The sequence below is a fragment of the Schistocerca serialis genome, chromosome 4, assembly GCF_023864345.2.
Source record: "Schistocerca serialis cubense isolate TAMUIC-IGC-003099 chromosome 4, iqSchSeri2.2, whole genome shotgun sequence".
Lineage (NCBI taxonomy): Eukaryota > Metazoa > Arthropoda > Insecta > Orthoptera > Acrididae > Schistocerca > Schistocerca serialis.
Genome location: NC_064641.1, coordinates 90,490,491 through 90,513,834, shown reverse-complemented (window position 1 = coordinate 90,513,834; position 23,344 = coordinate 90,490,491). Strand labels below are relative to the sequence as shown.

At 46.2% G+C, this 23,344-nt stretch overlaps 1 protein-coding gene across 17 annotated transcripts in view; it reads right to left on the bottom strand.

The window, feature by feature from the left end:
- Nucleotides 1-23,344, bottom strand: part of LOC126473804 (cuticle protein 16.5-like) — a 275,913-nt gene that overhangs the window by 237,002 nt on the left and 15,567 nt on the right. For 9 of the 17 annotated variants that reach the window (XM_050101102.1, XM_050101103.1, XM_050101105.1 and 6 more), the window contains exons 1-2: nt 10,363-10,411; nt 8,826-9,002 (exon numbers count right to left, since the gene is read on the bottom strand). The exons of 5 other annotated variants lie outside the window; for them this stretch is intronic. In XM_050101102.1, coding sequence (XP_049957059.1) covers nt 8,826-9,002; nt 10,363-10,374 — 189 coding nt within the window. In that variant the 5' untranslated portion in view covers nt 10,375-10,411. Of the gene's footprint in view, nt 1-8,825; nt 9,003-10,362; nt 10,412-23,344 lie in introns of those variants that run through there. 3 more of the 17 variants (XM_050101110.1, XM_050101108.1, XM_050101089.1) reach the window with 3 other exon arrangements.

Below are 23,344 nucleotides of genomic sequence, written 5' to 3'. Positions count from 1 at the left end.
ACTGTGCAGCAACTAGGTAAAACGAGGCAGAGGTGCTTCAGTACAATACGTCAACGCGGAAAACACTTCCAGCATCATGTTTCCACTCTTGAGTTCAAAAGAATATCTGATATTTCAGAAGTTCAATAAACGTTTACATACTTTTGAGTGAGTAGTTACTTCTTCGATTTTGACTTAGCACTGCATTCGGAATATTTTTCCAGCGATCATTAAAGCTGTGGTCTCCAGCCACTGTGCGGTCAGAGTGTATCGCAAACAATCCAGGCATCACTGCCCCCCCCCCCCCCTCCCAACGGTTCAGGATCCCGACCACAGTCACCAATCGGACCCTAGGACATCTCACTAGCTCACTGCTCCCCACCACTCTCAGGAATCAGATAACAAGATAGCTCTCTACCTCGCTACTCCCCACCACACTTATGTTTCGGATTGCAAGCTAGCTCGCTGCTCCCCGCCAAGGCAACTAGATCTCGTGGACGAGATCGCAGGGAGCAGACCACGTGTCACGAGGCGTCTCTCCGATCTCTTAGCACAGTGATACAGCTTGCAATTCGCTTTCTTGACTGAGCGCCTTTCCATCTGAGTTCAGTTCTATATTCTTGTATCCTTATTTGATTTGTTCTAGTCGTCATCTTCTTGTGTTGTGGCTCTTCTGTTTCCTTCTTGTGTGAGTGTTCTTGTTGGGTGAAATATTATGTCTTCTTATACGTCTGTTGCATTTATAGTTGCTTTTGTTGGTGTGTTGGTAGCCTTTATGAAAGTTTAAATTAGTTAGGGCGGATAGAATACTAAATTTAGCTGTATGTATGTAATAATTTTAGCACACATGATAATCCATGTATAAAGGCTGCCTCAGGAGAAATGGTAAATATTCAGAGATATGACAGGGAAGATCATTTGAAGCAAAAAACTGAATAGGGTTTTATGCTCTATTCCAACTGGTTTCTGAGATGGAACACATTTAAAGTTACTTTTGTACGATTTTCTTGGGCAACACGAAATCCACGGCCTCTAGCGAAAACTTGTTGCAGTATAAAACTGAACTACGCTAAATTTCTTTCAAAAAGGTCCTATTCATTTTTTTCTCAAGGACTTACAGGTTGCTGGAAGAGATCGAGAGAATACGAAAGACCTTGCGCAACGTGATTGTGTTGAGGTGTAGGTGCGCCAGTTTGGAGGTTGTTCTCTGACTTGATAGACCACGTATCCACATCCGGTTATTCATCTCGACGTCGCCTAAATTATTATGGTATGTCGTAAACAATGACAATGTACTGAACAGTGAAGAAAATAAGCAACAATGTCTCTTAAATGTGTTCTGCCTTGGGAACCATTGAGAATAGGGCATATATCCACATGAAGTGTTTTGCTTCAATTGATCGAGCCTGTCATATCGCTGAATTTTGTCCTTTCGTCCTGGAACAACCTGTACATTACGTTTAATTTTTTATTTATTAATTTAACCCGAACAGATTAATGTCTTCAGGAGTCCTCTTACATCAGACCAGAGTTTTATATGTAATTACAAAACTTATTAAAATAACAGTTACTAAAAAAATCGTAGTATTTTAATATCTCTTCTTCTCTCTGCGTACATTAGGCATTTTCCTGTTCGCCTTCTTGGTTGAAATTGTTGATTTTGCTCAGTCTTCCAAAATTTTTCTGCCCACTGGGTAAATCACCGATTTAGGTATGTCGTCTTCCATTCTTGTGGCATAATTCTTCCAGTTCTTTCTGTATTCTTTAATTTGCTCATTTATATGATTTTGCGCTCAGTTCTTTTCTGATGCCTACATTCACTCTCCCGTCCGACAGACTGTACCCACCTACTCTTCTTAGTAGTTGGATCTCTAGTGGTTGTATTCAGATAGGAACAAGTGTTTCTGCTGTGTTGTCCAGGCAAGAGCTTCAAGGTCTAGAGAGAAGTAGTTCTTATGAGCAGCACTGTGTCATTTGGTTAGTGGTGGTTAGTGTTTAACGTACCGTCGACAACGAGGTCATTAGAGACGGAGCGTAAGCTCGGGTTAGGGAAGGATTGGGAAGGAAATCGGCCGTGCCCTTTCAAAGGAACCATCCCGGCATTTGCCTGAAACGATTTAGGGAAATCACGGAAAACCTAAATCAGGATGGTCGGAGACGGGATTGAACCGTCGTCCTCCCGAATGCGAGTCCAGTGTGTCATTTGGTCATTCGGTCATTTGGACAGCGACACCGTCCTATACAGTAGACGTTGAGCTGAAGGATTTTTCGACAGCATTGTCAGCTCAAGAAAGAATATTTCGCTACTACTATCATTTACCTCCGCGAAATAATCAGTAAGTCTATGTTTTGTTTACGGTTTAATGAACGTTATTGCTAAAATCAAGTACTCGTTTAGTTCATTGGTTGACTACAGATGTAGTCCCAGTACCGAGGTGAGTATACGAGGCCCACAGAAATGCAACGCTATCGCGTAGTGAACTAAGCATGAGGGTTTCGCCTGTGGTTTTGTTTCAGAAACCATGCCGACTTTGACACGGAAATCTAAGATAAACCTATATGAAGATGTCAATATCAGTAAAATTCAACTACAGCCTGCCGGGCGGAGTGACTGCGCAGTCTGAGGCGTCATGTCAGGGATTGCGCAGCTCCTCGAACTGGAGGTTCGAGTCCTCTCTCCGGCATGGGTGTTTGTGTGTGTGTGTGTGTGTTGTTGTTAGTTTTAAGTTAGTTTAAGTAGTGTGTAAGCCTAGGGACCGATGACCTAAGCCGTTTGGCCCCCTAGGAATTCACACACATTTGAACATTTGAACAACCACAGCTGTGTACTTTATCTTATTTTATTGTGAATGTGGCCAGTTTAGCCATTTCATTATGCCATCTTCAGGCACCATGACGAAATGCCGAAATTGGTTGTCTTCACGATTACTTAACCAGCCAATGTCCACTGGCCATGATGGACCAACATAAAAAATGGCTCTGAGCACTATGGGACTTAACTTCTGAGGTCATCAGTCCCCTATAACTTAGAACTGCTTAAACCTAACTAACCTAAGGACATCACACACATCCATGCCCGAGGCAGGATTCGAACCTGCGACCGTAGAGGTCGCGCGGTTCCAGACTGTAGCTCCTAGAACCGCTCGGCCACTCCGGCAGGCGGTCCAACATAGATTATATTAAGATGGGTGCATGGGGATATAATCTTCCAACCCAAACACAGGTCTAGCGTCCTGCAGTGGACACAGATAATTTGTTTTTCTACGTTTTCCAACGGATATAGTGGCGTCTATTATTCGATGGAACGCTAAAATTTGTCTCATAAAAGATGACTGCTTTTGCCAATGATAAGCAGTTTGGTTACGTAGCTAGCTTCTCCTTACGGTGCTCTGTTGTTAGTATGGGCCTGAATCGAGCCGGCCGGAGTGGCCGAGCGGTTCTAGGCGCTACAGTCTGTTCTAAGTTCTAGGGAACTGATGACCTCAGCAGTTAAGTCCCATAGTGCTCAGAGCCATTTGAACCATTTGCGAGGTCATTTTCGCAACGGGTCCAGCTGAAACTGAAACACTAGAGTCTGGCTGCGCCATAGCTCATTTGCCGAGGGCTGTCAAGTACGTCAGTCGATATTCGCTCACCATCGTCATTGGGTTGTAGATAAACACAGAGAACCGTGAATTCATACCTGTGATAGAAACACCTCCGAGGTCTCAAGATAGCAACGTTTCCTTGTTGAACGGAGATGGTTCAAATGGCGCTGAGCACTATGGGACTTAACATCTGAGGTCAACAGTCCCCTAGAACTTAGAACTACTTAAACCTAACTAACCTAAGGACATCGCACACATCCATGCCCGAGGCAGGATTCGAACCTGTGACCGTAGCGGTCGCGCGATTCCAGACTGTAGCGCCTAGAACCGCAAGGCCACTCCGGCCGTTGAACGGAGATCACGACTAACAAGTCCCCTAGTGTGGGTGGCTCATTCTGCTCATTGTCATATGTATACCCTAAGAGGAAAACATAAGGAGAGAAATGAGTAGAAATTTGTAGAATGTACAATAAATTACATTGTGTAAAAACTATGTATGATAGGTATTTCTAAAGCTCCATAATTTGAACACTGACAGGCTTGCTATATCGCTGAGTGGTAGAATGACAAGTCAGAAAATAATAACAACAGCATAATAACAATAGCATATAAAAGAAGAAATCTCCTCGTAAGTGAGTGCACAGAAAAACTGTGTTGCTATACATTTACCAATTAGTATATCATCTCTGCATGTCCCTACTAAATCATTTTCTTAATTCTTAAGACGGATACATTTGATGCTCATCGAGGTCGACAGTACTACTCCACTCAACTATGTGCTGACGGCGGCTGATGTGAGCTGATACCATTTTGCAGATGTCGTCAAGGCCAAGATGCGCTTCGGATTCCTGTTAGTGACATGAGACATCATCTTTTAAGATGATATCTCTCCTTTTTAAGCTTACTGGCAGAATAAAAATGTGTACCTGGCCAAGACTCGAACGGTCAGTACTCCACAGCAGAGCGACAGATTCTTTCTGGGAGCCGCACGGGGTCCTGTTACGGTTCGCGCGCTCCCCTCGTCGGAGGTTCGAGTCCTCCCTCGGGCAAGGATGTGTATGTTGTCCTTAGCGTAAGTTAGATTAAGTAGTGTGTAAGCTTAGGGGCCGATGGCCTCAACAGTTTGGTCCCTTAAGATCTTACCACAAATTTCAAATAAAATTATTTCTTGGAACCCCATTTTGTATATGATATCACAATATTATTTTTCGATGATTAATATTTAATTTAAAGACTGTCTTTTTACCACGACTATTTAAAAAAAAAGCAGATACTGAGAGTACCTGTATGGATCGTCAGTGTAATGCCCAACATCACTATGTAACTCAGTGTTACACTGACTGACTTCGTGTTCTGCCTTACGGGATGTCTTGTCATGGGGGAAGCCTCATCAGAGAGATCCACCGCATGAGTGTCTAGGAAAGTGGTTCAGTAGTGGTTTCCGTAGCCTTCCACTGATGATGATGAAATTATAATGAGGACAACACAATACGCAGTCCCTGAGCGGAGAAAACCTCCGACCCAGCCAGGAATCGAACCCGAGCCCCTTGACGTGACAGACAGCCGCGCTAACCACTCAGCTATCTGGGAGGGCGGTCATATACTAATATGGTTGAAAAGACTGCTGCCAAAGCAAAACCTACAAAACATTAACATACGCTATTTCATATACAGGATGTTACAAAAAGGTACGGCCAAACTTTCAGGAAACATTCCTCACGCACAAATAAAGAAAAGATGTTATGTGGACATGTGTCCGGAAACGCTTAATTTCCATGTTAGAACTCAGTTTAGTTTCGTCAGTATGTACTGTACTTCCTCGATTCACCGCCAGTTGGCCCAATTGAAGGAAGGCAATGTTGACTTCCGTGCTTGTGTTGACATGCGACTCATTGCTAGCATCAAGCACATCAATACGTACCATCAACAGGTTAGTGTTCATCACGAACGTGGTTTTGCAGTCAGTGCAATGTTTACAAATGCGGAGTTGGCAGATGCCCACCTCATGTATGGATTAGGACGGGGCAATAGCCGTGGCGCGGTACGTTCGTATCGAGACAGATTTCCAGAACGAAGGTGTCCCGACAGGAAGACGTTCGAAGCAATTGATCGGCGTCTTAGGGAGCACGGAACATTCCAGCCTATGACTCGCTACTGGGGAAGACCTAGAACGACGAGGACACCTGCAATGGACGAGGCAATTCTTCGTGCAGTTGACGATAACCCTAATGTCAGCGTCAGAGATGTTGCTGCTGTACAAGGTAACGTTGACCACGTCACTGTATGGAGAGTGCTACGGGAGAACCAGTTGTTAACCGTACCATGTACAGCGTGTGCAGGCACTATCAGCAGCTGATTGGCCTCCACGGGTACACTTCTGCGAATGGTTCATCCAAAAATGTGTTAATCCTCATTTCAGTGCAAATGTTCTCTTTACGGATGAGGCTTCATTCCAACGTGATCAAATTGTAAATTTTCACAATCAACATGTATGGGCTGACAAGAATCCGCACGCAATTGTGCAATCACGTCATCAACACAGATTTTCTGTGAACGTTTGGCCAGGCATTGTTGGTGATGTCTTTATTGGGCCCCATGTTCTTCCACCTACACTCAATGGAGCACGTTATCATGATTTCATGCGGGATACTCTACCTGTGCTGCTAGAACATGTGCCTTTACAAGTACGACACAACATGTGGTTCATGTACGATGGAGCTCCTGCACATTTCAGTCGAAGTGTTCGTACGCTTCTCAACAACAGATTCGGTGACCGATGGATTGGTAGAGGCAGATCAATTGCATGCCCTCCACGCTCTCCTGACCTTAACCCTCTTGAATTTCATTTATGGGGGCATTTGAAAGATCTGGTCTACGCAACCCCGGTACCAAATGTAGAGACTCTTCGTGCTCGTATTGTGGACGGCTGTGATACAATACGCCATGCTCCAGGGCTGAATCAGCGCATCAGGGATTTCATGCGACGGAGGGTGGATGCATGTATCCTCCCTTACGGAGGACATTTTGAACATTTCCTGTAACAAAATGTTTGAAGTCAGGCTGGTACGTTCTGTTGCTGTGTGTTTCCATTCCATGATTAATGTGATTTGAAGAGTAGTAATAAAATGAGCTCTAACATGGAAAGTAAGCGTTCCCGGACACATGTCCACATAACATACACTCCTGGAAATGGAAGAAAGAACACATTGACACCGGTGCGTCAGACCCACCATACTTACTCCGGACACTGCGAGAGGGCTGTACAAGCAATGATCACACGCACGGCACAGCGGACACACCAGGAACCGCGGTGTTGGCCGTCGAATGGCGCTAGCTGCGCAGCATTTGTGCACCGCCGCCGTCAGTGTCAGCCAGTTTGCCGTGGCATACGGAGCTCCATCGCAGTCTTTAACACTGGTAGCATGCCGCGACAGCGTGGACGTGAACCGTATGTGCAGTTGACGGACTTTGAGCGAGGGCGTATAGTGGGCATGCGGGAGGCCGGGTGGACGTACCGCCGAATTGCTCAACACGTGGGGCGTGAGGTCTCCACAGTACATCGATGTTGTCGCCAGTGTTCGGCGGAAGGTGCACGTGCCCGTCGACCTGGGACCGGACCGCAGCGACGCACGGATGCACGCCAAGACCGTAGGATCCTACGCAGTGCCATAGGGGACCGCACCGCCACTTCCCAGCAAATTAGGGACACTGTTGCTCCTGGGGTATCGGCGAGGACCATTCGCAACCGTCTCCATGAAGCTGGGCTATGGTCCCGCACACCGTTAGGCCGTCTTCCGCTCACGCCCCAACATCGTGCAGCCCGCCTCCAGTGGTGTCGCGACAGGCGTGAATGGAGGGACGAATGGAGACGTGACGTCTTCAGCGATGAGAGTCGCTTCTGCCTTGGTGCCAATGATGGTCGTATGCGTGTTTGGCGCCGTGCAGGTGAGCGCCACAATCAGGACTGCATACGACCGAGGCACACAGGGCCAACACCCGGCATCATGGTGTGGGGAGCGATCTCCTACACTGGCCGTACACCACTGGTGATAGTCGAGGGGACACTGAATAGTGCACGGTACATCCAAACCGTCATCGAACCCATCGTTCTACCATTCCTAGACCGGCAAGGGAACTTGCTGTTCCAACAGGACAATGCACGTCCGCATGTATCCCGTGCCACCCAACGTGCTCTAGAAGGTGTAAGTCAACTACCCTGGCCAGCAAGATCTCCGGATCTGTCCCCCATTGAGCATGTTTGGGACTGGATGAAGCGTCGTCTCACGCAGTCTGCACGTCCAGCACGAACGCTGGTCCAACTGAGGCGCCAGGTGGAAATGGCATGGCAAGCCGTTCCACAGGACTACATCCAGCATCTCTACGATCGTCTCCATGGGAGAATAGCAGCCTGCATTGCTGCGAAAGGTGGATATACACTGTACTAGTGCCGACATTGTGCATGCTCTGTTGCCTGTGTCTATGTGCCTGTGGTTCTGTCAGTGTGATCATGTGATGTATCTGACCCCAGGAATGTGTCAATAAAGTTTCCCCTTCCTGGGACAATGAATTCACGGTGTTCTTATTTCAATTTCCAGGAGTGTATTTTCTTTCTTTGTGTGTGAGGAATGTTTCCTGAAAGTTTGGCCGTACCTTTTTGTAACACCCTGTATATGTGCAATACTTCCCTGACTCAGGTGTTAGCTGTCAGCCAGAAAACATTTTTTGATATTACTTTAACAGCACATTAGTAGGACGGTGTGATCTAAACAGGATACCAAGTACGTGTTCTCACTGTTGCTGGTACCAACAATGGTTTCCTGTTTCACTTCCAAAGGTAGATACACAGTTTGTAAGTATCTAGAATATGATTCTGATGCATTACTATCTGGTCACAGAAATGAAAAAACGTTGAGAAATATGGTGATTTAAAATATGTATTTAGTTTTTTTGTAGATTATTTTCAAAAGGAGCACTTTTTGTACAGACGACATTTCAGCCCAGCAGAGCAGCCTTAGCATGGAGGTGGGCGGCGGCAGCGAGAGCGCCAGGGGCGGCGTACGCTGCAGGAGCAGCATAGGCGCCATGGGCTGGGGTGGCGTACGCCACAGCGGGGGCGGCGTAAGCGTGGGCAGCGTAGGCGTGGGCGGCGTGGGCGGCCAGGGCGGCGGCGCCGTTGACGACGGCGTCACGGGCCTGGGTCTGAGCGACGGCGGTCAGGTGGGCGGCCCTGGTGGCGGCGACGGCGGGGGTGTCCAGCAGGTAGCCGTCGGAGCGCACGGCCACGGGGGCGGGGCCGTAGGCGGCGTAGCCGGCGTGCACGGGGGCGGCCACCACAGCGGGGGCGGCGTACGCGGCGGGGGCGACGACTGCAGCGGGGGCGGCGCCCAGGTAGCCGGGCTTAGCCACGGCGACGGCCAGGATGGCACTCAGGACGATCTGAAATACATAATGCCACTAAAATCAGTACTCGCCCTAGTTTCCATAGCTTACAAGGTCTGCAGTTGAATAAATGTCCCCCAAACCACTGCCTAGTAGGTAACACTTAGAACCACTATTATGCTTTTCCTATTCCAACACAGCGAAACGTTTCGTGAAACCCAAGTAAATTTAGTGGAATTGTTGCTCGTCCTACGTTTAATGTTACTTCGTTAACCTTAACCAAATAATCTGCGAGAATATCGCCAACTTTCCTAGTATCAGTCCTGTTTGAAGTACCTAACAATGTCGTCAACAGTTTATATGGGCTTTACTTGCCTGTTACAATCCTGGTAGCGTGTGCAGGCTATTAAGCATGATTATGGTTGTGTTAATCAGTAGAAAAATGTATTTGACAACAACCTAAATCATATACGTACATCATATATGAACAAAAGACGAATTCAACTACTATTAATAACACGTCCAGTCATGTGCAGCGTCATTAAGTGCTTGGCATACCCGAGACGTGTTTGAAACAAAGTTTTTCCCGTATTCACCGCGAAGAGACCTCCAAATGAGTCAAACCTTTTTTGACAGCTATCTCAATATGAGCTTTCATTGCACTTGACGCAATGTTAAGGAAGGTGTTCCCGAAAAAAGGTTAACAATAATTTTTTTCCACTTTTGGAGCCACCTTACCACTTCAGTCACGTTCTTCAGTCATCCACGTTTATAAGCCAAGTTATAGAATGTTACACACTTTTGGAAAAATTACTTTGGTTTCATCATATATTTAGACGCTGTGGGTTGACTTATTTTCCGACCTTTGGGGAGACTGCAGAGAAACCCAGCCTCAAAATACGACGCGTAAGTTGTACTCATCATGTACCTTCTCGTGTAACTCAGTCAAGAGTTCAAAGTAAACCAGTGCTTTACGCACACTGAATGAAGGACGTAGGTTCCCTCAACTAGGCTGTGAAAAAAAGGTGATATCTTTTACAATCTGCGTATCATTCCGACCACGCTCTTACTTAGCAGACTGTAGCTGAAATCAGCTGCATTTTGTCTCAGACTACGTGGTTACGACCAGTAAATGCTGTGCAGTACTATTATGAGATATAGGTTTTACCTACAAAGTTCCTTTAACTATTTAATACACTTTCCAAGATTTTCAAAGAAAATTAAAGTCCTTCTATCCAGTTTCGAATTTCTTAGCGAACGTACAAAATTTGTGTCACATTTCATGTGGGCTCCAACTAGACTTGAGAAATATACCGTTAACGTTGGAATATAAGAGAATAGTAGCTATTCGTTAGAGTCTAACGTAATGGACTCTAACGAGGATTTTGCTCATGGAGTCTGGAAGAATGGTACATACCAGGGTGTTCATGGTTATGCTGCTTCCTGCTGCTGCTACTGCTGCTGCCGAAATGTGCTTCTGTCTGGTATCAGCCTGCTATTTATACAATGTCGGCCAAGCGTACGTCACAATGTGTGAAAGTACCGAACCTTGCACTGCCGACCTTGTGGGAGGTCTTCCCGTAGGCGTTGCCTTGCGATGGCCACACACCTCCCGGAATGTGCGTTCCGAATGGAAGTTCCGTTATTTTAACAGAACAAATTGAATATGTGTCAGTGACCAAGGCGATTTAAACATTTCTTAAATAAATAAAGAAGTGGTCGCTGTCGATCGAAACGCAATATCTGTCTTCCTAATTTAAATCAACTCTACTCATTTATGTGTCACACATACGATTAGTTATTAAATGGCTCGGTAACCCTTATATGGCTCAGTAGTTCAATAACGAAGTATCAGATCATAAATCCAAAGGTCTCTTGTTCCATCTCTGGTCAATCCCAGCATTTTTGTGTGCTATTTACCGCTTGTTTTATCTTTGTGAAAAACGCCGAGTTGCGCCGTTGTTTGTAATTCACGTTAAGCCGTAGGTTCCCCTAGAACTGGATGGATAAGTCAGTTCAAAGATTGGAGGAAGGCAACGACATACTACCTCCAACTGGACCCTACCTAATAAGTACTGAGGTGTTCAAAACAATCGTCGGTTTGATAACTGCCTCACTTTAGATAATTCTACCTGTTGCTGCCTGTTTCTTCGTTCCGCTTGTGCAAAGCAGGAAAATAGTGTCTCGTTCGTTGATTCAACATTATGTTGAATTTGAATCACGAAGCCCGCTGTGCTTTTTGATTTATTAATACAGAACGGAGGCACCAATTAACGTAAGACATATTTACTTGCTGTACTTTTGCTGTCTATTTCGTCCTTTCATTTCCCTCCTCCCAGAAATCCCAGTTATCTGTGCTAGAGACGGCCGGAGTGGCCGAGCGGTTCTAGGCGCTATAGTCTGGAACCTCGCGAGCGCTACGGTCGCAGGTTCGAATCCTGCCGCGGGTATGGATGTGTGTGATGTCCTTAGGTTAGTTAGGTTTAAGTAGTTCTAAGCTCTAGGGGACTGATGACCTCAGCAGTTAAGACCCATAGTGCTCAGAGCCATTTGAACCATTTATCTGTGCTAGATGTTAAAAAAAAAAAATGGCTCTGAGCACTATGGGACTTAACATCTGAGTTCATCAGTCCCCGAGAACTTAGAACTACTTAAACCTAACTAACCTAAGGACATCACACACATCTATGCCCGCGGCTGGATTCGAACATGCGACCGTAGCGTCGCGAGGATCCTGACTGACGCGCCTAGAACCGCTCGGCCACTTCGGCCGGCTGCTAGATGTTCAAATCCCTGTCATTACCCGTTACTTTTTCTAGTGTAATGCTCAATTCAGTACCGAATTTGAGTTTTAAAACCACTTGCCATGTATTCTAACTCTTGTCAGCTAGTGTATTCGATATAAACGAGTATCACTTAACTACTGAAATTTTGGTTTGTACGTGACCTTAACTCCACTGTCACAGGATGCTAATACTTTCACAAACACTCTATCAGAAATATCGTTTACATTCAGAGGAATATTAACTAATGGTCATTTTTTTAATAAAATAGTATCGACTGCAGCTGCGCAATGTCAATAAATCTTGTATTTTTGCGGAACTAGCCTCGAGAAATACGCTACACTGGGGTGACAAAAGTCGTGGGGTACCTCCTGATATCGTGTCGTACCCCCTCTAGCCCGGCGTGCTCTAGCTATTCGACGTGACATTGACTCACAAAGTCTTTTGAAGTCCCATGCAGAAATATTGAACCGTGCTTCCTCTATAGTCGCCCATTAAATCGAAAGTGTTCCGGTGCAGTATTTTGCGTATCAACTGATCTCTCGATTATATCCGCTCAGTGTTTGATGGGTTTCATGTCGGCCGATCTGGTTGATTAAGGCTATCGCTCGAATTATTCTGAGTGTTCTTCAAACCGATCGCGAACAATTGTGATACGATCACATGTCACGTTGTTGTTTGGGAACATGAAGTCTATTAATACGTCAAAGTTCCGCCTCAGTTGCGAAAAGTTACCCAGGTTTCAGTTAGAGTACTCTAGCCATCTTCAGAAGCATAAAATAAACTAATACATGCCAGAATAAGGCACGGTCAAACATAAAAACCTAAAGTACCGTGGTACCGTATCAAGCAACGTTACTCATCTGAGGAACAGCCCCGGCCCCACTTCATGGAAAGCGGTCGCTTAGCCACGGACGCAATGTTCCACGTTGATTTCTGATATAGATTCACACAGTGTTGCTTGTATGTTGGCACAGACAGCTTGAGCCGTGTGCAGCTCACGTTGATGCCTCCTGTACTATCGATAGTGGCGTCTCGTTTTCTTAGTGTGTTCACTGGCTCCACTAAGTTTGCTCACCTTGTCTGTCCGTGAGTGGCAGCAGCAGCGCTTGTCGATAGCGCATACTGTGGTACCATCTTTGGAGCGGCCTCTAGTATTTCCGGGTCGTCGTGTGTCGAGGTAGGGGCGTTGGGACACAGCAGCAGTGAGGTCCGGACAGCCAGTACTCGCCCGACCGCTGGCGTCACACATGCACTGTCCGATGTGGTCGCGAGAGTGCACGACGACGTCAAGGACCGGATTCAGCGAGTTTTAGTTGAATGGACCGTGATATGCGTGTAGTGAAACTTTCACTTGTGTGTGTCCGCCCGTCGAAGTGGCCTCATGGAAATAATTTGTCAGTCAACGATTTATACTGGGATCCTCCCCGTGCCTTACTTGGGTGGGGACGACTATTGGTTGGTCGTTCGGTCTGTCGTTGCAGCGGACGACGTGCATTTGGTCTTCCGACCACTTCTGGCTTCTCTGTGTTTGTGCCTTCTTATAATTCGTCCGTGTTGTTTCACAGTGACTGGTTTTAGCATTGTGAGTTGTTGGTGGAATTGTTTTCCTGGATCCGCGTGTGTCTTGTGGTTTTGAATGAATAGCTGCTTTTATGCTACCTGCGTACTGGAGTTGGTTAGGGGTTGCGAACAGCGATGAGTTCGGCTTCGGACGGAGCAGCGAGGAGGTCTGCAGTGTGAGGACAGGCCGGGACCGCTGGTGAGGAGCAGACACTGTCGGACCGAGCTGCTGTCGCCGACGACCGAACCCAGGACGTTTGAAGTTGAGTGAAACGTGTCCAGTACTGAAACCTCTACTGTTTCAGATCTCGTTGTTGTTTGCGTGTTGCTGCTTCCTGGGTCGGTGAGACCAACAGCAACATGTGGAGTCTGTTGGCGGAAGCTATTTGGCGCCTTCTACTGCTTGATGTTGGTTTGGATTTACTAGTATTCTTATTACTGAAGTGCAACCAGTGGTATTTTCTGCCTTGTGGCCGCTAACGCCCCAGTTACCTGCCATGGAGGTTAGCGTACTTTTTAAGGCAGTGTACCTTTCCTCGTCGTGTTGCTGCTGTGCGACACGGCGTGTGGTTCGACAGCCTCTTGAATTGTACTGTGCATATGTTTTTGGGAGGTCTACCTTGGTTCTAGTGTTTCCTTCGGCCTTGGGTGTGTTTCTGAAGACGTGGTATCTGTCCGTCTCTTCGCCCTTGCCTAAAAATACTCTATCGTTGCACCGGTGATCGGACGTTAGGAGGATTGGTTAGTCGGTCGGTCTGCGCTTAATCTACCCCTGGTGTGAGTTGCCATCCTGTTATATGAGTACAACTCTTGGCTGCCTGTCTCACCGCTTACACAGCTGTAGTCACCTTCCTCTGGTCGATCCAGGGAGTCCTGTCTGTGGATCACTCCGTCGAATTTGGAAAATTTGTCATAATTGTTCAAAATTTACTCTAATGTTTTAACATGTCATTGCTTTCCCCCCTTGTAATTCCGGCCTTCAGACGTTAATTGTGTGTAACATTGTTTGTGGCCATTACGAGAGGCCAAGCTATGAACGGCATCAACACGATCCGCACATGGCTCACAGCTTGTAACACTTATTAAGAGTAGGTTTCTTTTAAGTAAGTGTGTATCCGCAATTTATGAAGAGTGCATTCTGTGGTGTTCGAACTCCTTGTTGTATGGCAAGCAAATTAGACTTTTGTAATGTATATTTGAAAAAATCTAAAGAATATGTTGAAATTTTAAATTATTGTAATGTGAATGTGGTGTCACCGCCAGACACCACACTTGCTAGGTGGTAGCTTTAAATCGGCCGCGGTCCATTAGTGCATGTCGGACCCGCGTGTCGCCACTGTCAGTGATCGCAGACCGAGCGTCACCACAAGGCAGGTCTCGAGATACGGACCAGCACTCGCCCCAGTTGTACGGACGACTTTGCTAGCGACTACACGGACGAAGACTCGCTCATTTGCAGAGCAGCTAGTTAGAATAGCCTTCAGCTAAGTCCATGGCTACGACCTAGCAAGGCGCCATTAGCATTACATTGCATTTATCTAGAGAGAGTCTCACTTGTATCATCAAGAACGCTGTATACAAATGATGGATTACAGTTAAGTATTCCAGCAGCTACGTACTTTTCTTTATAGCATTCATTACATATCCTGTTTCAGACCTCACGCCACCCTGCGTGAGTTAGCGCATGCATCTTGGCCGCCTCTTTCTATTAGTGTACGTAGTGTTAGCAAGTCTGCGGACACTACACATATTTGGCGACGAGGCTTAAAAGAGGAATTAGCGTTCGTATTGCCCTGACTTACTTGTCATGGCTTCGCCACAATCTCCAGATGTACTGTCCGAATTTTATCGCTTGCAGAATCAGCAGACGCAGGCGTTATTGGATGCCCTTGGACAGCTCGTCCAGGGTCAACGTGCAATGCAAAGTGATGCGGCAGCCGCCGCTTCACCGCTACCCGCAGCCACAACATGCAGTTGCACCCCCATCTCGACCATATGATGCGGCGATGGAAACATGGACGGAGCGGTCACGCCAATTTGGATTTCATCTCGCCGCCTATAGAATTCAAGGTAACAAGCGGCAGCCTCACTTATTGTCGTGTGTATGGGTGCAAACGTACCGTGTGATAGTGAAATTATTTCCTCGACGCGACGTAGCAACTCTGTCCTAGGAAGAAATTTTGTCTGCTTTAGATGCCTATTTCAAGAAACATTTAATGTAGTTGCAAAAAGGTATACGTTGTTTCATACAAAACGTAGGGCCGGTCAAACTAATCAGGAGTGGGTTGCAACTTTGCAAGGCCTTACAAGGGATTGTGCTTTTGAGTGTGAATGTGGACTCCCTTATTCAGATACTATGGTCCATGATGCAATTGCACAGAACGTTTCTGATGTTCGTATACGGGAGCAAATTTTGAAACTCGTCAATCCCTCCCTTCAACAAGTGATAGACATATTGGATAGGCAAGACACACTTGACTTTGCTCAGAAATCATTTGCAACTTCGCCAGCCATGTGTCACATTAACCGGCCCGCCGGGCGCACTGCACGGAACGATAAACAGCCCTCGCGCCCGTCCGCGCAGCTGCCGCCGCGCTCTCAAACACGGGTGCCGCGCAAGCATGCAAATGCGGTGAAATCATGCCCGCGGTGTGCAACTAGACATCCGCGTGACAATTGCCCATCACACCAAGCTATTTGCTTTTACTGTAATAAGAAAGGACATGTTCAAAGTGTTTGCCGGAAAAAGCTCCGATCGGGCAATCACAACCATTCCAGGCCCTTTGCTTCGCGCCGGAATCGAACCACGAATAATCAGGCTCGTGGACCTTCGCCCATGGACATTCATGTAGTTAATTCCACTCCGCCCAGTGCCACTTTCTCTAACAGTGCCAGTGTTCGTCCCACAAAAAGTGTGCGTCGACGTCGCCGGAAATCACGTCAATTAGCAAGTGATTCTGTACCAGTGTCTGTTCATATTGCACGAGACAGTCGCTCTTGTCGTCAGCAGGACAATAAACTTTTTGTTGACTTGGACATTAATGGCAAAGTGATCCCGTTCCAGCTCGATACCAGAGCTGCGGTTTCTCTGATCACTAAAGACACGTACGACCAACTGGGCACTCCTCCATTGCATGCCGCAAATGTTCAGCTAACTACACATTCAGGTCACATGATCCCTGTGTTAGGACAGGCAGCCTTCTTGCAACATACAAGGGACAAACAAAACCTGGGTCTTTTTACGTCCTTCATTCTTCTTCTGCAGTGAACTTGTTTGGTTTAGATTTATTTCAGTTGTTTAACTTGTCAATAGTCAATCAGGTCCTATCAGTGAACCAGACTGTGCCTTCCGCCAGTGTTTCTCGTCTATGTGAAGAATTTGCAGACATTTTTGCACCAGGCCTTGGTTGCGCTAAGAACTATAAAGCACATTTGGAACTGAAAGTAAACGCGCAACCAAAATTTTTCAGAGCGCACAATGTTCCCCACGCATTGCGTGATGAGGTCGCAAGAACATTACACGATTTAGAATCACAAGGTGTGATTGAACGTGTGCAAGCTTCTCTCTGGGCATCACCCTTAGTGATTTTGCCAAAACCATCCGGAAAACTGTGACTTTGTGTGGACTTCAAGGCCACAGTGAATCCACAACTAGTGATTGCCACTTTTCCTTTACCCCGCCCAGAAGATCTTTTTGACAAACTGTGCCTGGGTACATATTTTTCTATGTTGGACCTAGTCGATGCGTACTTGCAAATACCAGTGGACAAAGAATCCCAGCGCGTCTTGGTGGTTACCACGCATCTTGGTTTGTACCGATTCAAAAGACTGCCATTTGGGTGTGCATCCGCCCCTGCAATGTTTCAGCAATATTTACAAACCGTTTGTGCGTCGGTTCCTACTGCAGCGAACTATCTGGACGATATTGTGATCTCCGGAAAGACAGCAGATGAACATTTAGCAAACCTCCGGGGACATTATTTCAGGTTTTGCAACAAAATGGTCTTCGCTTGCGGAAGGACAAATGTGTGTTTTTTGCTCGTGACTTGCCGTATCTGGGACATGTAATCAATGCCCAAGGGATACATCCCAGTCCAGAGCACCTCCGTGCCATACAAGACTTGCCTTTGCCGCAGAATTTGAAGCAGCTACAGAGTGTGTTGGGAAAAATTAACTATTATCATAACTTTCTCCCGCATGCCTCTTCCATTTCAGCTCTGCTTCATCGCTTACGCCATAAAGGTGCTCCGTTCGTCTGGACGACGGAATGCGAACGCGCTTTTCGCCAGTTGAAATCGGCGTTGCTTTCAAATACTTGCCTTACGCCATTCGATCCCCAGAAACCCCTTTTGTTGATGGTAGATGCATCGGATTTCGGGATCGGTGCTGTGCTTGCGCACAAAGATGGATCGCATGATCGCCCTATTGCCTTTGCGTCAAAATTGCTCTCGTCTGCGCAACGAAATTATTCATAAATCGAGAAAGAAGCTTGGGCTCTCGTGTTTGGTGTTACTAAGTTCCATGATTTCTTGTATGGTCGTCACTTTACCATCATCACAGACCACAAACCTTTGACATCGCTTTTTCATCCGAACAAGCCTGTACCTCCACGTACAGCGCAGAAATTCATTCGCTGGTCTATTTTCCTCTCGCAGTACCGCTACGATATCTTGTATCGGTCCACGGCTAAGCACGGAAACGCCGATGCGTTGTCCCGTTTGCCTGTTGCTGAGGACAGAACATTCGATTCTTCCGAACGTGCTTGCATGTTCATTGATTCGGAAACCGATGACGTGGTCGAATCGTATCCGATTGATTTTCATCGTGTAGCTACAGCCACAGCTGCTGACCCTGTCCTTGCTACCGTTTTGCGTTTTGTTGCTACTCAATGGCCCTTGTCGAAGTCGCGGATTGAGGATCCGCTGGTTCGCCGATTTTTTGCTCACAAGGAAAGACTTTTTGTTCGACGTGGTGTTTTGTTGTTGCGTTCTGATAATGATCAGTCCCGCGTCGTGGTCCCACATTCGTTACAGTCCTCTGTCTTATGGCTTCTTCACCAAGGACATTGGGGTATAGTGCGAACGAAACAACTTGCTCGTCAGCACTGTACTTGGTTCGGAATCGATGCTGCGATTACGAATATGTGCTCTTCTTGCATGGCGTGTGCCGAACAACAATCCGCACCGCCGTGGAAATTCTTTGCGTGGTCGAAAGCCACTTCCCCTTGGCAACGCTTGCACATCGATTTTGCTGGTCCATTCTGGAATGCTCGATGGTTGGTTGTGGTCGATTCTTTCAGTAATTTTCCTTTTGTTGTCCGGTTGTCTTCCACGACGTCATCTGCCACCATCCAAGCGTTGTCTGCTATCTTTTGCATTGAAGGTCTTCCGCAGACTATTGTTTCCGACAATGGCCCACAATTCACGTCCGCAGAATTTCAGTCTTTCTGCAAGGCCAATGGTATTCAACATCTGACGTCCGCGCCGTTTTCGCCTCAGTCAAACGGTGCCACTGAACGATTGGTCCGGACTTTCAAGTCACAGATGTTGAAGTTGAAAGAGTCGCATTCTCGGGAGGACGCATTGTTGCTCTTTTTGTCTTCGTATCGCTCTCAGCCCCGAGATGGTCGCTCGCCGGCTGAGTTGCTCCACGGTCGTCCTCATCGCACCTTGATGTCTTTGCTGAACCCGCCGCATCAGGTTCCTGTGCAGCGGCAGACTCCTGCTTTTGCTCCTGGCGACGTTGTATTCTATCGCAACTATCGCGGTTCACGGCGTTGGCTCGTAGGGCGCATTCTTCGCCGCCTCGGTCGCGCTATGTATCTGGTTTTGGGGGCCTCTGGTGAGGTGCGTCGGCATCTCAATCAGCTGCGCCTCTGTCGTCGCCTGGGTTCTGCCGCTCCCCGTCTGCTTTCAGCGACGGTGCCGTCCGGTCAGCGCCCTGGGGACCCATCTACTGGCTCGCCTCATCCCCAGGTGTTACCGACGCTGCCTTCCATTTTGCCCCATGGCGAAGCGCCGCCGCCGCCGCCGCCGCCGCCGCCGCCGCCGCCTGTTCTCCCGCCGACGCCGCCCGCAGTGGACGCGTCGCTGGAACCGCCGGGCGCCTCCCTGGGTCACGCGCCGCCGATCGCTTCCCGTGACCAGCAGTCCTCCGCCATGGAACTCTTGCACGCTCCGGACCACATGGCGTCATCGCGCGTCGGGTACCCCGACGTGATGGAGGTCGACCCTTCGGCCCCTCCTGTCTCTTTACGGGCGCATACACCGCATGTTGGCGTGCACCCTGGACTAGGTTTTCAGGCGTTTCCTAGCTCCCCTCGGACCGAATGGCCGGGTGCGGGTGGCACAGCCTCGCCTGTTGTTAGGCTCCCCACCTAATCGCATACGTCAACATGGGGGTCCTCCCCACGGCGGGCTGAAGCCTTATAACACGACCGTTCGCCGATTTACGGGGGAGGAATGTGGTGTCATCGCCAGACACCACACTTGCTAGGTGGTAGCTTTAAATCGGCCGCGGTCCATTAGTACATGTCGGACCCGCGTGTCGCCACTGTCGGTGATCGCAGACCGAGCGCCACCACAAGGCAGGTCTCGAGATACGGACTAGCACTCGCCCCAGTTGTACGGACGACTTTGCTAGCGACTACACGGACGAAGACACGCTCATTTGCAGAGCAGCTAGTTAGAATAGCCTTCAGCTAAGTCAATGGCTACGACCTAGCAAGGCGCCATTAGCATTACATTGCATTTATCTAGAGAGAGTCTCACTTGTATCATCAAGAACGCTGTATACAAATGATGGATTAAAGTTAAGTATTCCAGCAGCTACGTACTTTTCTTTATAGCATTCATTACGTATCCTGTTTCAGACCTCACGCCACCCTGCGTGAGTTAGCGCGTGCATCTTGGCCGCCTCTTTCTATTAGTGTACGTACTGTTGGCAAGTCTGCCGACACTACAGTGAATATGTTTATGAAAGAAGTATGTTTGTTATATGCTGGTTCATGTTTGCGGCACTTGTATTTGTAACATGTAAACGCTGTAGAGAAGTCCCTGTGCAGCGAAAGTGGCATGGCGCGATGTGAAAGGTGGGTTTGGCGGTCGAACTGAGCGGCTCCTTTGTGTGAACGGTATGCAGTTTGAGGCTAGACTTAGCACGGTACACCTCGGCAGTGATAAAAAAGGACTCGGATGTGGACCTGGCTATTACTTGGTATTGACGGAGTAATAAAAGGGCTCTAATATGTTGAAAACCCGAAGCCAAGAAGAGATTTCATAGATCATTGGCGCATCGTGAGCCGTGAGTACAATTATCGGCCATTTCGCCTGCCACTAATCGTCGTCACTGCTTCACAGACTTCATACATTCAGTTATGTAATCTGTATTGATATGGACCAATTAACTTGTGTGTTCTTTCAATAATAAACATATAAAACGTCAAATGGTGTTAGAAACCATAACTTCAGTCCTGATCACGAACCTACGCAGAGTCCTCACCTAAGTGCTACTAAAACCGAGTATTCTGATTTAAATGGACAATTATCGCATTTATATGTTTAAAAGTGATTTTTTGTCTAAAGTAAAAGCAATGATAAAAGTTAAAGTAGGAGTAAAATTTGGATGCTTTTTTTATGGACTACTCAAGTGAAATTGTTAAGGTAGGAAGTTTAAGTACAAAAATTTAAAACTTAATCAATAGGAAAGTGAAAACCTTAATTATTTAAAGTGAAGTTGAATAGGCTTTTGCTAAAGCATCCTTAATTTAGTTTAAAATATAGTTTTGGAGAATTACAGTGCAACGTTGTGTAAATATTATTGGCAAGAATGCCTACTTCACAGGTGGCTAAAGTACAAGTACATATAAATGTTCAATGAGCCGATTTGTGGTAGTATTCTTAGGAGTGGAGTTATGCACATTTTCAAATTGTGTAGTTTTGGTACACATCAGAAATGGTTCATTTTGAAGTTACTTAAGCCACATGTTGCATTTTATTACCTTGCAAATTAATTTAAGTGAATGGCTAGATTTTCAGAGATAGTTTTTATTTTAGGAACAATCAAAGAACCTTGGGTAGTGAAACGTTACCATTTTATGGGTTCCCATCATATTGTTCTCCTATTAAGAAAAAAAATGAACTATTACTGTTGCTAAGGAAAACTGCTATATGCAGAGGAGCTTAAAAAGTGCATTTAAGATGTTATTCATCTATATTTGTGTTATTCATGTCAGTCAAGATAGAAGCCCCTTATGTCAAAAATAAGTTCTGCGCTTCATGCAGTGATGTTTCAGTATTTTGATTAAGTAATGGTAATGATTGTAGCCATCATTAGTACGAGCTTGATGGAATTTTTCTCTGCATAATTTACTGGTGTGTATTATTTGTAATTACTACTACACACAGGACAGAGTGCACTGCGTCAGTTTGTATCCTGTTTGCTATTCAAAGGGAAGTTTCTACTAAAGTAACTTCAGTAACTAATATGCAATTTTCTCAAATATATATTTCCAAATTAATGAGCCTAATTAGGCTCGCAACCGTTCATTTTTTTTTTTCATTCACTTACAATTTTACCACTTGTTAACTCCGAACTTTAAAGTCTGTTTGGTTTTACGGTTAACTGCACAAAATTCGAAATTATAGTCAAATACAGTTTTCCATTAGACACACGCAGGGTAGAACTTTGAAATCCTCTCAGAAGGTAACATTAGCGTCTTTCGCGGCTCGTTAGTGTTGTATGTGACGACCGTGACAGGACTTTGGTCAATGTTTTACTCACTACAATAGAGATTGTAACATAAGCAACGTCCGTTTCAAGAGCAATTGATTAAAATTTATCATTGTAGCCTCTGTGCAAACTTGTTGAACCACCTACAACATATATTCATTAAAGATATGATAATGACAGAAAACTAATAGTAAGTGATGATTTAATAAATGTCACCGTCCAAAAACATTGATGGTAGTTTAGCAATGTTGAAAGGTACTACAAAATTTTTAAATTGAAACAACACAGAATAGTAACTATAACGTTTAGTGTAAACCTAATGTACAATGTGAGAACGTCGACCTCAACTTTTAAAACCTCGTTTTCGTGTATGAGTCCACTTAATTTTTGAATACCGAATTTGGGATTGTGTATATACGGCACTAAGCAACCAAACAAGTGAATTTGCACCATTCTACAGTCATGTTCACCAAGAAATCGTTCACCTTTTCTCTCCTATGCCAATCCTCCGTGGATTACTATTTCCCATTGTTGTCACACTTGCAAGTCCTTACATACCATGCATTCCTTCTTGTTTAACGCTTCCGTTTAACATTCCCCTCTCCCACTCCAGGCACTCGGACGACTCATTTACCATTTCTTCTGTATTGTCTTGCTTCCAGGGCGGCACAACTTCTTCACTGTCAAAGCTAAGGGATCCTCAATTCTGACATTATTTGTTTGTGACCTAACCTATCTCTGCTCCTCCTTTCATTTTCTTTGGTTCTCATTCCATAGTGTGAGCACCGTTGATTATTCATTATGATGAACATGTCCTGCAGTTATTCTTCAGTTTCACAGAGGACTGCTAAAACATAAGCCAGTCTTTTTAATGATATCCTTTCACCCTCAGTTTTAGTCCCAATTTTTTTTAAGTTTCTTTCTTTCCTTTTGCTTCTTCGATCCATAGGTCGAACTGTAAAGAACCAACACTGCGGAATTCCTCCGTTTAATCCTAGCACCTTTCTCTTAATCTTGTTCTCTTATGGTTTCATTTTGTTATCGTATGTGTGGTGTCACCGCCAGACACCACACTTGCTAGGTGGTAGCCTTTAAATCGGCCGCGGTCCGTTAGTATACGTCGGACCCGCGTGTCGCCACTATCAGTGATTGCAGACCGAGCGCCGCCACACTGCAGGTCTAGTCTAGAGAGACTCCCTAGCGCTCGCTCCAGTTGTACAGCCGACTTTGCTTGCGATGGTTCACTGGCTACAAACTGATATGCTTGCTATATCGGTGAGTGGTAGAATGGCAACTCAGAAAATTACAACAATAATAGAGAAA